Source organism: Psammomys obesus, unplaced genomic scaffold (assembly GCF_907164565.1).
Source record: "Psammomys obesus unplaced genomic scaffold, mPsaObe1.curated_primary_1811, whole genome shotgun sequence".
Taxonomy (NCBI): domain Eukaryota; kingdom Metazoa; phylum Chordata; class Mammalia; order Rodentia; family Muridae; genus Psammomys; species Psammomys obesus.
In genome coordinates, this window is record NW_026585580.1 from 3,814,252 (window position 1) to 3,829,565 (window position 15,314).

Below are 15,314 nucleotides of genomic sequence, written 5' to 3' on the forward strand. Positions count from 1 at the left end.
GTCAGTCATATTTGGCTCTAGAATAAACTATTTCTTATCTCCTTCAGAAGAGTGAGAGTTGCATACTTGCACAGACTGTAGCAATGTTAAACATTAATTTTACTGGTCCTTGTTAAGTGTTTTTCTACTTTGAAACCATCACCAAAGGGTTGTCAAGGATTTTATTGCTGATATTAAAGTATGGAAAAGCAAATTTTGTATATTTCTCTTCCAAATCATTGTCTGGTTGATTGAAAGAGATATAAAAGCAGCCTCTTTTTAACAACATACAGTTAGACACACATAAAATCAATACTTTCAACTGAAATTTTTCCAGATGTGACAGTAGGTTAAGAGAATGTCTGCACTGGAGAATGACAGTGGCTTTATCAGCCGGTCAACGCCGTTGGAAGAAAGAGAAGTCAGAAGAGCACACACACTTCCCACTATGTTTAAGGTCATTTTAAGGTTCTTATGGGTACCATAATTTAAGAATTAGATTCAAATACTTTTTTTTTTTTTTGGTGCAGAACTTCCATTCATAAGAATTTTTAGAAATATTTTATTTGATTCCAAATGCTTTATTTGCTTTTTTATTTTTTTAAATTGGAAAATACACTGAGGCTATCTAGATGAATTGACATTAAATATTTGCTCACTGCTGTGGGAGGAAATGATGAGACAAGATGCGCAGAGCTCATCTCCTTACCATGGGGTGGAGTGGGGGGTTACAGGAAGATAGTATCTGGAAAAAGTTCAAGTCATGTGCAAATATTTTGAGAATTGAATTTTCTAGCATGTAAACAAAGAGCTTTATCCTCTTGAATTATACCCATGAAAAATAGGGATGTTTAAAATTCAAGCTCTAGACGGACATAAAAATAAATAACAAAAAGAAAAAAAATAGATCATTCTTTGCCACACTAAAATTAAAGGCCCCCCCTTAACCTCCTATGCCAGTGTTATATTTATAAGGCTAGGCAGTGATTGCCACTGATTTACTATCCATGAGGAACTAACTTTTTACTTTACTTAACAGTTTTATTTAAAGTTTATTATTAGACATTATCATTTTACAAATCTGAGTTCCTGCAAAATTAACATTTCAAAATCTTTTTGGAAGCCAGTAAACCCAATTTTTAAATGAATCCTTGTGGAACAATGAAATATTTAACATTAATTATGCCATACTTCATATCTGGATTATAAAATGTGTTCTCTTTGAAATATTCTGAAATAGGTCTGTCATTCTAAATGATGATCAGCCAGGGCTAGAAAGTAAGAGGGAGTAGCAAAGTACAGATATGTAACTAACTTTAAAACATTTATGGGACTTTAAGGGAGTCTGATGGTCTGTAGTGAGGGAGATAAAGACAAAGAGACAGAGAGAGACATCTTTCAGAATACAGTGATAGCTGTCAGTGCTGTCTCTATTGTTTCAAATTACAACTAGGGGGCTGTTAAGAAAAAGAAAAAACTACTTTTGCACTGATATCAATGACTGGAGACTCATAGTTGATAAAGAAGGACATAGAAGACTCTGTGACAACACCCATCCCTACTCTCCAAAAGTAACAGCCTAAACTGTTTGAAATCATCAAAGAGACCTCCTAAAAATTGTGATAAAGACAAATCTGGGCTGAGGGTTCTTTTCTGAGACTGATACTCCAACCAAGGAACATGCATGGAGATAACCCAGAACCCCTGCACAGATGTAGCCCATGGCAGCTTAGTATCCAAGTGGGTTTCCTAGTAAGGGGAACAGGGACTGTCTCTGATATGAATGCAGTGGCCTGCTCTTTGATCACCTCCCCCGAGTGGGGAGAAGCCTTATCAGGACACAGCATATGACAGTTCAGCCAGTCCTGATGAAACCTGATAGGCTAGAGTCAGAGGGAAGGGGAGGAGGACCTCCCCTATCAGTGGACTTGGAGAGGGGCATGTGAGGAGATGAGGGAGGGTGCCACAGCTGGGATACAAAGTGAATAAACTGTAATCAATAAAAAAATATTTTAAAAAATTGTGATAAAGATACTTGCAATAACTGAGGGCTTCTGGCTGGGGAAAGACTCAGTTTACTTTAAGGGGCTGGTTACTGTGAGTTTGGCCATGCTCCAGTGATTATATGGGCAACAACAATTGGATGTGTGCATGTGTATGTGTGTGTGTTTTCTTCTTCTATTTCTCTCTCTCTCTCTCTCTCTCTCTCTCTCTCTCTTGAGGGGAGGAGTTCACAAGGGTAGGAGGCAGACTTGGGAGGACTGGGAAGTGAGTGTGATCAGGATGCATGATATGAATTTCCCAAATAACCAACAAAAAACTTTATGCTGGATAAAGAGTGCCTAGAGAAAGAATCAGTCTTTCTCTATCCGTATAGTTTCCTGGATGAGATCTGAGTTCATAGCAGTTTGCAAGGGAATGTGTCAATCCTGTCTCTCCCTCCTGGGGTGAGGCATTGGGTTTTCTCAGCAGCAGCAAGCAGGAGAGCTTCTCAATTGGAACTCACTCCAGAGGCAGCTGGCAGAGAGTCACTGTGAAAAGTCCATGCCAGATTTAGACATTGTGGGAGAGGAGCACCCAGCACCGTTGGCGGCGTTACAAATCCCAGAAGCCTCAGAGGAAAGAGCTACCAGTCTGAAACTGGCTCTGCATTTAGCTGCTGATCTGCACACACTCCAAATCTTCACCTCTTACAAAATAAGACAGTTTGACCTCAGCTACTCTTTGTGAATTCTCTTGAACTTACAGGATCGTTTTACGTCAGGAATACACAAGTTTTAATCTTGCATTCATTTGTCATTACTTCAGGGGGGAGGGTTTTTAATGTGTTTTCTTGAGTCTAGTGTCCACAGTCACATCTACTGTTTCGTCCTTGAACAAATGGTACAGATTTTTCCCAACGCAATATTGCATTTCATATTTAATCATTAAATGAATAAGTCTCAGTTTCATAAATATGACAATTGACATAAGTGACACGGATGACTTGACATTTAGAAAATATTGCTTGGCTTTTCTCCTAGTGAAGTGAAAAAAAAAAGGGGGGGGGGAAGGTTTGTTCTTTGTTATATAATCAAAGGTTGAGTGAATTCTCCAAGTCCAGCCCTGATGGTCCTTAACTGGGATCCCTCAAAGGTATGGATCTACCAACTGCTCTCTGAAATTTCGTGCTTTTGACCTTCAAATTAGCTTTTTATATCCATCTGAGGGGCACTTGGAAACGTCTTTAGATGATCTTTCAAACATGCGGCCTGAAAAAAAATGTAGCCGCGCTCCTTTAGTGTGCAAATGTGAGAGGAAAGAGAGGGAAATTCTATGCTAGACACCATGCCTCACACCTCTACGGAAGCATTTCATTTCAGCCTAGCGCCATAGCCTTGGAGGAAGCCAGGCTTGCGATGCAGACAAGAGCAAGTTCACGCTTAGACACTGTAAGAATCTCGCTCAACTTTATCACGACAGGTGACGGAGCTGAAAATGGAAGCATGTTTCTTGCCATGAAAGCCCTCATCCCTGGACATCATTCTGTTTCTATCCTTTCAGATGTACTGAGCAGAGATTGAAATAGTTTAAGACAAAGAATGAGCCAAAGGAAAAAAAAAATGAGAGAGAGAGATTTTAAAAAGGAATAGCCAGATACATTTTCATTTTATTTCTGTATACCTTGGCTCCTTGTATCAGTATAATAGAGCTGGAAGGTGAGCTCTTGGAGTCCTAAGCGGAGGAAGTGGGAGCTGCTTGTCAACCTGCCACTGCCCAGCAGCCCCTGATCCCTGAACACAGCAGCATAATGCTGCTTCCCAGAGTGGGGTCAGCTGGAAGGAGAATATGACTGGAGGAACTTAGAGTAACCAGAAATCACAGTTGGATGCTCCCTGGCAGGCATGCCAGTGTATGGAGTTGCTCACTGAACCTACCCCTTTTGTCAGATTTCACACCTTGGTTGACTTTGTTTATGCACATGCAGACACATGAATGAAGACTGAAAAGGATGCAGATGACCACCATATGATCGGAATTATGACAACCTAGGAAAGCCTTAGCTAGAAGCAGCAAGAGTGGGGGAGGCTGGTGGCTTTGAGGAAATGCTGATGTCAAAGGCGCTTTGCCCCAGACTGCTCACAGCCACAGCCGAGGAGGCTTATTTTATTGCCTCTTGTCATTCTCCTACTTCAGGGCACATACTTTATTTTACTAAAACCAAAGCAAAACAACAAGATCTTTTCATTATTTTCTTTTGGAGTTTTCAACTCAGCCGTAAAAGTATGAAGGTGTTAGTGAATGACTCAGTTTTCTCTTAATCTGAGTGCTATGTTTCCTCTTTTTAACAAAATGCTCTATTCAAGTCCTGGCCCTGTCCACACTCAGTCACTTACTTACTCTTGTTTTTCAAATACATCGTGAAGAAAGTAACTGTCACCAAGGCCACCAATGCTCTAGCTAGAACTCTGATATGAGGGAAGGAGAAAAACAAAAAGGGATGAAGGGACAAAGGGAGAAATGGAGGGAGAAATAGACGACAAGGGAGAGAGGAAGACAGAGAGAGAGAGAGAGAGAACAGTTCATGTTTATTTTAAGGATTTTCTTGCAAAATTGCTTCACAGGATTGAGTGAATATTTGAGGACTCATGTGGTACAGCCTGGCCTTCATGCCAGAGCTTAAGAGAGAAAGACGAGGACCCTGGCTCTGATACTCATGTTGTGGAACAGCCACAGGCTGCTTACACATGGACACAACAAGATCATCTTCATGAGACTCAAATTTTAAGCACTTTTTTCTCCTTTTTACTTAGTGGCAGGGTTTTATTACAGATTATCTTGTATCACAATCTTGTTCTTTTCCCCATCTGACATCAAGCTGTAAGACTGCCTTAAAGCCTGGCACAGCCAGAGAAAGAGATGAGAAGAATGTGCTGGAACCAAGAAGGTGGTTTCCTAGCAACAGAAACTATTTCAAAGGTTTCATAACTCTTGTGTAGTTTCATTTCCATAGCAATGAGGAGAATAGTAAATAGTATGTGTTCTTATCTGTTCCATTCAAACAAATGCTAATCAACAAATGCAAGAAACATCTATACATTTTCTACTAGATTCAGATTAGCTATAACACATATTAATGTCTAGGCTGTATGCAATGTTTTGTGATAAATCAGATATCTAAATATTTTAAAACTGTTTTTTGTTTTATCTCTTTCAGTTTTGTCTTTTATTCTGCTTAGAGACATTTGCTAAAAAGACTAAAAAGACAAAGGTATTTTAGAAAAAACAACTATAGTGTCAAGGGAAAAAATGGTATTCATATATTGCCTTTCAGGTCTGAAGATCAAGAACAGGTATTTTGATATTCATTTTTCTTTTTATAAAAATAAATAAGGGTGTTTGGTAGAAGGCTCAGCGGGTGAGAATTTGCTTTGCAAGCATGAAAATCTGAGTTTGAATCTCTACTGTCTATGTAAAAGAACCAGACTAACTCTAAACCTACAATCCCAGCTCTTGGATTGGAGGAGGAGGCAGAGACAGGAGGATCCCTAGAGCTCATTTTCCAGCCAGCCTAGCCAAATGGGGTGGGGTTGCTGGTTTAGTGAGGGAGTCTTTCTCATGGCAATAAGGCAAAGAATGACAGAGGATGCCTGAAGCCCCTCCTTGGCCTACAGACAGAACACTGGCACATTCACATGGACCGCAGCTACACAAACTCACTGAAGAGGAGCTGGAGGCATCAGTGTAATTATTCCCCCCTTTATCCCGATTAAAAAATTATTTTTCTTTTAAAATTGAGCCCATGGAAAGCAAAATCACCCTTCAAGTAGTCTTCTGCATATTACAGTCTAAATGCCATGACCACAGTCTTTCATTCCTTCTCTGTTTTATTCTCTTCATGGAAGAGAATAAAAGAAATAAATAAATAGATAAATAAACCCCGAATTATATTAGTATGTAAAAAATTGACAAGGATAAGAAGATGTATATAGCCAGTCTCTACATCAAAAGTGTTTCTTACACTGGTTGCATATTCTCAAGAAGTGAAATTTCCATACAAATTATATGAAATTATTCTGAAGAAAATAGCAGAGAAACAAAATGGTGAAAAAAAAAAAAAAAAGACAAGAAAGAAAAAAACTGTGTTGCTAGGTCTCTTATGGATTATCAGTGACGAATTACAAATTACGAATTCAAGAGCTACACATTACACCTCAGCATTTCATAAACATTGTGTATGACACTTGCTTTGGCATATTTTTAGGGCAGTAGTATTGACAGGAGGTAAAGAGAACATGGGAAGGCACTTCTTCTCTCTTACACTATAGTCAGTGTGGGGCAACATGGTCACAATATGAACCCAAGCCCTGCCAATGTAGATTAGAGTCTTTGCTTTTGAAAAATTGTGCTATAATATATTCCGCGTATATAAAATATATAAAAAAGTTTAGATAATAAATTTTTTAAAAAAAATCTTAGTTTTCCAATAACAAAATTTCTCTTTGGAATTCTAAATATCACTTGCCCTTAACTGAAATATATGTGTTTTTTTAAATTTTTTAAAAATTATTATTTATTACAATTTATTCACTTTGTATCTGGCTGTGGCCTACTCCCTCATCTCCTCCCAATCCCATCCTCCCTCCCTTTTCCTCTTATGCCTCTCTCCTAGTCCACTGATAGGGGAGTACCTCCTCCCCTTCCTTCTGACCCTAGTCTATCATCTCATCAGGACTGTTTGCATTGTCTTCCTCTATGGCTTGGCAAGGCAGCACTCTCCTCCCCCACCCCCACCCCCAGCAGGGGGAGGTGATCAGAGCACCTGACACTGATTGCATGTCAGAGACAGCTCCTGCTCCCCTTACTAGGGCACCCACTGGGAGACTGAGTCTATGGGCTACATCTGAGCAGGGGTATTAGGTCCTCTACAAGCATGGTCCTTGGTTGGGGTATCAGTCTCTTCAGGGCCTCCAGGCTCCAGTTTTTTGTTGTTGTTTTGTTTTGTTTGGCTCTGTTTGTCTCCTTTTGGAGTTCCTGTCCCCTCCAGATCTTTCTATCTCCCCCTTCTTTCAGAAAATCCCATGCCCTCTCCACAAAGTTTGACTATGAGTCGCAGCCTCTGCTTCAATACCTCAATCAGTAGTGTCTTTCAGAGGCCAACTGTGGTAGGCTCTTGTCCTGTTCCCTGTCTTCTCCTGCTTCCTATGTCTACATCATTTGCCCTTCTGAATGAGGATTGAGTGTCTTCCCTAGGGTCTTCCTTGTTGTTTAGCTTCTTTGGGAGTACAGATTTTATTATGCTTATTCTATATTATATGCTAATAACCACTTATGAGTGAGTGTATACCATGTGTGTCTTTCAAAGGCCCTCTGTGGTAGACTGAAATGTGTGTGTTTTTAGCAAGGTTACAGAGTATGTTTCAATGAAAAGTTAAAAAAAACACACAAGATATATTTTCTTTGCAGTGTTATAACTAAGGAATGCTATAACATTTCACAATGAATTTATCAGTAGTAGTTATTTTTTAAATATCCACTGAAAAATATCAAAGGAAATGGGTATGCTTTTGCTCCTACTAATAGCAAAAACATCTATTTACAGATATCTTATTTAGTAGAAGCATTTACTTTATGATTTGACTTAATTGCACTTAAATTATGCTTTTGACAGTTAATAGACTAATTAGAAAGCACTGAAAAGTCTTGATGGGTATCAGGAATTTTTCTGCCAAGTATTTTTTTTCTCCCAGTAAGTAGCAAAAATTTGATTACAGGCCATCATAATATCTGTCACTTAGAATTCTATTTATTTTAAGCACAGTCTAGCACCATCTGAAAAGAAGACACGGGTTGGTGGTGTAGTTCAGTGGGCAGAGAGTTTCCCTAGTATGCACAAAGCCCTGGTTTTAGTCTCTAGCCCTGCATAAAACTTTGTGAGTTTCAGGTTAGCTTATGCTACATAAGACCATGTCTTTAAGAAAAGAGAGAGAATTCACTTAAAGATCGAGTACTTGGCTGTTCCTTATTAACTAGAGCATTAATTTCTTCTGAAAAATGCACATATATCTTGCACCTTGCTTAAAGCCTGCAATAGTCCATCCTCAATTGTCAATTGAAATGGCCCCGTGCCTATTAATTTAGACGAATTCTGTTAAAAATATTAGAGGAGTGTTAATACAGATGATCCACAAGATAGTCATAATTGGAAAATAATATAATCTAAGTTACTTTTAGATTATATTCAATTCGTTCAGTTTCTTTTTAACCTTTATTACTCTGCTATATAAAGAACTTGATATTTGGGGTATTCTAGGGGTGATATTTTAGTTGGAAATTGGTGATCAAGGCTTGACAGTTGTAAGCTACTTCAGATTTTGAAGTGGTGAAATATCTTCTCCTTGCAGATTGTAGTCACACTTTATCTGTTTTCATGGGTTCTCATCACAGAATATTCTTAGAATACACCTGTGAGTTTATAGCTGACATCTGTGCTTTCCTGAAATAAGGCAGAAGTACTGTTCTTTCCACCTAATAAATCAGGTTAAGGCCTTTTGTTACCTTCACACATCACTGTAAAACAATGGGTATGTGCTCAAAAGCACACACACTTTGTGATGTATACAGCACAATAAACTACTCAAGCAAGCTAGCTAATGCGAACCGACGGTGGATTGTTCTCAAAATCACTCACATGGCATGGTGTCAGCATGTTCCTTAGTTCCCCACTCATCCCCAGAGTAAACAGTGAAATGACTCATAAACCTTGTAAATAGCGTGTCAGTGCTTGCAAGCACTCAGAATAATTTCCACACTGGTTAGAAAACAATATTTTATCCCTTAACAACACAAATCTGCAGTCTTTAGTTGTCTAGAATGAGTTTGGTGCCTTTTAGTGTCTCTGATCCTGAGGAGCGTTGCTCCTCCTTTAACTGAAAATATACTCAAACTGTGACCCAGAGACATGCTGTGATTGCAGGCAGAGAGTTCTTAAGGGCAATTACTGCCTACGATGCTTCACTGTGTGCAGTTTCTGTAGCTGTTGACATAAACATCCAGATCTAAATCATTTATCTTTAGTAACATTAAAACGCATTTGTTTTTGCATGTAAAGTTAGTTAGTGACAGGACCGAGGTTATGCTACGTGCAGTAGCATAAATGGGAAGATAGTCAGCAACAGCATACTGTGTATAAAGCCTGCCATTTAAGGCATGCCCACCTCATGCTTTCTCTCCTTCTCCTGTGTACCTATCTACTTCACCTGTCTTGAATCTGGGCTTTCTGGGTCTTGGCATCTCTGGGTGCGTTTTCCCTTATACCAATCCATGTATTTCAAGCTGTCACTTTCAGAGTGTCAAAGCCTCATGACTCTTGTCTTAATGCTTTTTTTCCCTGCTTTGAATCTTAACCAATTGTCCGTGGAGAAGATCAACTTAGTCTGAAGACCAAGATTACAATAAGAGATCATACCGGCTGCTTAAGATATACCCTCCCACTTTCCTTATCTCTTTCACAAACAAATTGTATCTCTTACCTCTCTCCGGAGAATGCAATGGACCATGACTATCACAAAGCCTTGTAATGAATCAAATACAGCAAAAAGTATCTGAAACAAGATGGAACGTTTATCTGTCATGGCCAGAACTGCCGACATCCACGTCAGAGCCAGAAGAGGCAGCACCACACAAGAGCTCCAAAGAGAGGCCCTGTGGAAAGAGCAAAGAAAGCATCATTACGTAGTTGCATGTCATGCTCCAGGCCGTAACCAAACCCCCACTCACTCTCCCACAAAGCATTCCTGGGTGTGGCACCAAGACCCTTAACTTGGAACCCACAAGGCAGATAGCACTTGAGAGTTTTGCTTATCTCTTATAGACTACCCCACAATCTTTATAACGGCAGTTGCCAATTAAAAATACTCAAGTACTAGCAAACACATTTTTTTTTCCATCATAGCATTTTTACACATGCACTGTAAGGATTCGTAGCAAGAAGATGTAAATGATTGGGACTAACATGGCGTTACTGGCGGTGGTGGCTGACAAAGCTGTTGTAGAAACTACTCCGCACTTGGCACATTTGAGCGTCAAACCGCTATGAGGCTCACTCATCTGACTGCAAACAAACAGAACACCCACAAAAAGAACAAAAAAAATATTGAATTGTCACCAAAAATGTTGCAGCTGCAAGTTAGTCTTTAAATACAATTTATGCAGAAAAAGTATACTTATCAAGGATGAACATTCAAGATCATTTTATCGATGCAATTATACCACGTATCATAGACACGCAGTGATAACCCTTTATTCAGACCCATGGTAAACAAACAAATGAGTCCTAGCTTCAAATATTTTCATTATCACCTGAAGAAGTTTCAAGTGTCAGTAAGACCCCCCCAGAAATATTAATATTTATGGCAGGAATTCTAAGAATGTAAGTAAGGTATGTATCATATATATATATTCTTCAAATGTAAGGGATGTATCTCTACAGATCCTTATTTTGAAAGTTTTATAGCAACTATATATGTTCAAGTTATAGGGTGATCTGAATATAGGGGCTGATGGAATTTGATGAAATATCTAATAATAACAGAATGCTTGTTTTCTGTAATAATAAAACATATTTATCATAGTAAGTAAGTTCAAAGTAAAAGGCTTCAATCATCCAACATTTAACAATCTATGTTGGCCTAAGACATTTTGCTGGTGAATTCAGATTCAAATAGTGTAGATCTTATATATTACTTATTGGAATCAAGATAAGGCTACATAGAAAAAAACTTTGCATGCATTTTCCTTACAAAACTCTTTCCTAAAACATTGTGTGTTTATTAAAATACAAACCTTCTGGGAAAACAAAAAAAATTACTTAAATTTTGAAACATCTTGAAATAATTTTCTGTGGTATACTTTTTTTTACTTATTCCCATGTAATATTTATAGCTAGAACATGTTTACTCTCTAAGTTTTAAAATTAATGTTATAGCTATATATTATATATAATGTTTATAAATATATTATAATAATGTTATATATAAAACTGGTAGAGGTGAGAGTGGCTGATTTCTTTCAAATGACTACACTCACTAAACCTGAACTATCTCCTAGATCGATCACCAGCTCTTATGAGAAAAAAAAAAATCAAGGTTTTGCAGTTAGGTTGTAACTCACACATTTTGCTGATAGACTCATCCCAGGGTCTATGCTGCTAGCACATATGCACACGAACTTGTAATGATGAGTGTACCTTACTCTCTGAATGGTTCTATCGGCTTGCCAAGTCTTGTTCCAGAGCAGAGCTGCTTCAGTTTTCTAATGTCTGCATAGATCTATCTTAGCTCATCTCCAAATACTCTAATGAAGAGGACCCAGAAACCTGTCCTTTTTAATGCTTCATGGGTCATTCTGACAACTGCCCTAAACATATACCTGAATGTCTTTCATGTTAAACTTAGACACATTATTATTAAAAAGGCATGTATTTATCATTTATTATTTCTTTTACCACAGAAAATAGGTCATTTGATGACTGTGCCTTGACCTTAACCATGGATGTATCTATTTCTTAATTTAAAGGTACCTTTCCTTTGGGCTCTGAGGCAAAATTAAACAATCAAAGATGACTACAAATAAATGATGGTGAGTACCCAGGATTATCTTTACCTTTATAATTACCACCACAAGACTTGAAGTCCATTGCTCTCATTCTCTTCTTGGCCTTTTTCTACTATTTTCAGGAAAATTTACTCGACTATTTTAGTGTTAATATCTAACAGATTCCCTGAAAACAAAATATTCTCCCCTCTACTTTAAGAAAATTCATGAAAAATATAAACAGCTGTGCTAAGCTAAATTCCTGATTCCATGTAGATATAACAGAGGAGTTTAATCCGGTACACAGGAAACCCCATTGAAAAACTCGAGAAGCTATAACTTTTGTTTTAAGAGGTTCTAAAATTTTGTTTTAAGATGTACACTATAATTTATCTTGTTTGTAGTTATTTCCACTTATCATTTTACATAATAGATACTGTTATTTTCAATAAAGCACACTTGGTAAATGTACTTCATGTATTCGAAAACTTTTCATAGTTTAGGTGTTACACAGCTTGTCAGGATTTTTAATTATTTATTAAACATTTATTCATTCATTCATTTATAAATATTTATTGAACACAAAAGGTATGCTTTGATACTTCTAATAGGTGATTATACAGTATAAAAAAGCAAATAAGTTTAGAAATAGAAAAAAAAATGGAAGAATGAATACCTTGGTCCTATAGTCTACTTCATGTCATCTAGTTTCAGAAAACATTCTCTCTATATATGCATATATAGATATATATATATCCAATGAGTGAACTCAGTTATTAAGCCAGTCTGTATCAACCAGACTCAGTGCTTTCTGGGTGCATCTGATTAAGCTCCTCACTGAAGTTTTTATCACTCTCTTCACTGCTTCTCTGTGGACTAAACTTAATTTCCCACAGTCATATATTTTAAAAATTTCCTTTATTCACACTTCAGATTAGAGAACAAATTCAACTCTATCTATCCTTAGTTTACCTGAGAATTTCTATTCGATAATGTCGTTTAAACTTGGTCGTTACCTCAACAGCTTTACTCTTCTCGGGAGATTAATCAGAATTCTACAAGTAGAGAGACTTGAGTGTCTTTGCGGAAGTCCCTCATTGGAGCAGAACAACACTGACTCAGATTTGCCAGTGAAATCCATGTGACTTCTAAGAAGGCTTTTAGAATTAGAGGGTCTCAATTATAATTATCATCACCAATATGTAGATTGAGATCAGTACTTTAAATTCATACCAAGGAGATGTTATCATTTGAGCCTCTGTGTATCACTTACAAAGAGAAAAGTGACTCAAACTTGACATGATTCACAAAATAATGAAGTGTGAAAAAGAGACACTGGCCACAAGTTTGAGAACTCCTCAGCATTTTAATGAGCTCATCTCCTCTTCTGACCTCACTGTCTTGGATGATGAGCTCATAGAGACCTTTATTGCTATGTTATTTCATTCATCAGAAGAGTCACTGTTTGTTGAGTAAGGCTTGCCAGCTGCTAATGTTCTTGCGAAATCATTGTATGCATTACTTCATATAGTTAATGAGGCAGAAGCAATTTCCCTATTAATGGATGAGGAGACTGGGTTTCAGAAAGATGATGTGTGCAGCTAGAGCACTGCAGAGTTTTGATTTCTAATACCTCTGTTAGAAAACTCCTTTATGCCACTAGTAGCAGAGCTGACTTTCTCTACCCAGTACTTTATCTGATCAACAGGAAAAAAATGGATACTCTATTCCAGCCACATGTGGCAAACGAACACAGGTGAGTCCTTGGAAATGTTATGTCAAGTGGCATAAAACCTGTGTGGACAATAAGTTCAGGAAGGTTTAGAAGCTTATATGTAAAACAGCATGTAATTTAAAAGGTGGCCCTGACTCAGGAAATAGCGTCAGCTGATTCTTTGAGTACACCATTGTAGCTCTAGGGTTTTATGTGAAAATATTGAATATTTTTATCAAACTCCATTAAATTTAGTATTTTACCAGGGAAAAGAACTAGTTGAGGTATCTTACTTTATAATCACATAAGTTATAAAACCAGAAAAATCTTAAATTCATCACCAGTAAGTGATCACATACTATGACCTTTAAAAAATACCATAAATATTAAAAAAAAACAGTCATACAAATACATTTTGAATAAAGATAGATTTTTTTTCCAAAAAGGAGAAAGTTGTAACTTTTTGTAAGAAAAGACCCAGGAGGAAATAAAGGGCATTGATATCTCACTCAAATTTTCACAAATATTTAGAATGGGGTATTTCTGTAACCTGAAATGCTTCTATAAATCTATATATGAAGTGCTCATTGATATAATAATAACATTAAAAACGAGGTAGTTGTTTGTATTGATTTTGTAAATGGCTAACATAGACAAATAAAAATTACAAATAACTTTCCTAATAATATTTTAAATGTTAAAAGAATGCAAATGTATGATAAGAATGTTTGATATATATTTATTTTAAGTGGTTAAGTGGATTTTTTTTTCTGTTCTATACAATTAGTTAGAGAGAACATCCCTCCCCCTAAAAAAGCACTTTTATACTCTATTTAGTTTTATTTGCTCCAATTGTGGGACAGGACAAAAAAAAAAGTTGGGGCTTGAAATTTCTTACCTTAGAACAACTATTTTGAATCTAGGCTTAGTGTTCAATCTTAACAGATGGGCAAGCAAAACACATACCTATATCTTCTTATTATATATATTGTTATTTTCTCATTATTCTACATGTTATCTTCTTCTATACAGTGTTAGTTTCAACAACTCACCCTTGGCAAACATATTAGATTTGTTACTTCTACCATGTAATATGATATTAAAGCAGAGAAACCTTAAATGACAGAATCTACCAGACACACTATTACATCAAGAGCAAAGTCAGGACACAGCCCCATGTAAGTGACAGGCTAGACCTGGACTATGGAATATACTTGAAAAGAGCCTTCAAAATCCACCAATGTCAGCTTACCCGGCTCTGTGTTTGAGCTTTTTATCTAGGATCCCATCTCTGGAAACAAGTTTATTAAATACCAAAATGCCAATCACCATGTTGACCTGTCAAATAGAAACAAAGTTGACCTTTCAATGATACTAAAGGGGATAAGGTCCCTGTTTCTCCAGAAAGCAAGCCTTAAATCCCCATGGAGGTGCATGGTTCTGAAGAGTGAAATGCATAACTTCTCAAAGGCACAGTGAGCAGTTCAACAGCGGTGAGTGCTTTCAATATTTAAAGTCCATTAAACTCATTTAATTTCCATGGTTTGCAGTTTATCATGGTGAAATTAACCTTCAGTTGTCTAACTTTTAAATGGTATCAAACTCCATCAATTTGGCATTATTCTTCCTAAGGAAAGTTGACTGAAACAATGGACAATGGGCTAAATGAGTTTGACCTATTCTTAAGAAGCCCAAGTACTTTAAACCTCCCAGTAGGGGGCTGGGCTGAGCCTAGGCAGGTACTGAGGCTTTGTCACTGCTCCCAGCAGAGAAGACAGAATGGAGAAGTCATCTTAGCAGGGAGGATGCTGGTGGGAGTGCGGTATGGGGTGGAAGGTGCTTTCTGATACTCCATGTTTTCTAAAAAATGAAAGCCTGTTCAATCTCCAGATTCCTTCAGGAGATGGATGCTGACACCAATTCATAAAATACACTCTCATGAGCACTTCTCAGCAATTTCTAAGACTTCCTTCCTCTCACTTACATGGCCTTTTGCACAATGTCAGCTGAAGAGAACTCCATAAGAAAATGCTCTTTTTCAAGTACG

The 15,314-nt window shown here is 37.4% G+C and overlaps 1 protein-coding gene across 3 annotated transcripts in view; it reads right to left on the reverse strand.

Moving 5' to 3' along the window:
* The window catches only part of Adgrb3 (adhesion G protein-coupled receptor B3), a 772,331-nt gene that overhangs the window by 36,296 nt on the left and 720,721 nt on the right, over positions 1-15,314 (reverse strand). For 2 of the 3 annotated variants that reach the window (XM_055606179.1, XM_055606163.1), the window contains exons 23-25: positions 14,520-14,605; positions 9,974-10,072; positions 9,492-9,663 (exon numbers count right to left, since the gene is read on the reverse strand). In XM_055606179.1, coding sequence (XP_055462154.1) covers positions 9,492-9,663; positions 9,974-10,072; positions 14,520-14,605 — 357 coding nt within the window. The remainder of the gene's footprint in view (positions 1-9,491; positions 9,664-9,973; positions 10,073-14,519; positions 14,606-15,314) is intronic. The other variant, XM_055606172.1, reaches the window with a different exon arrangement.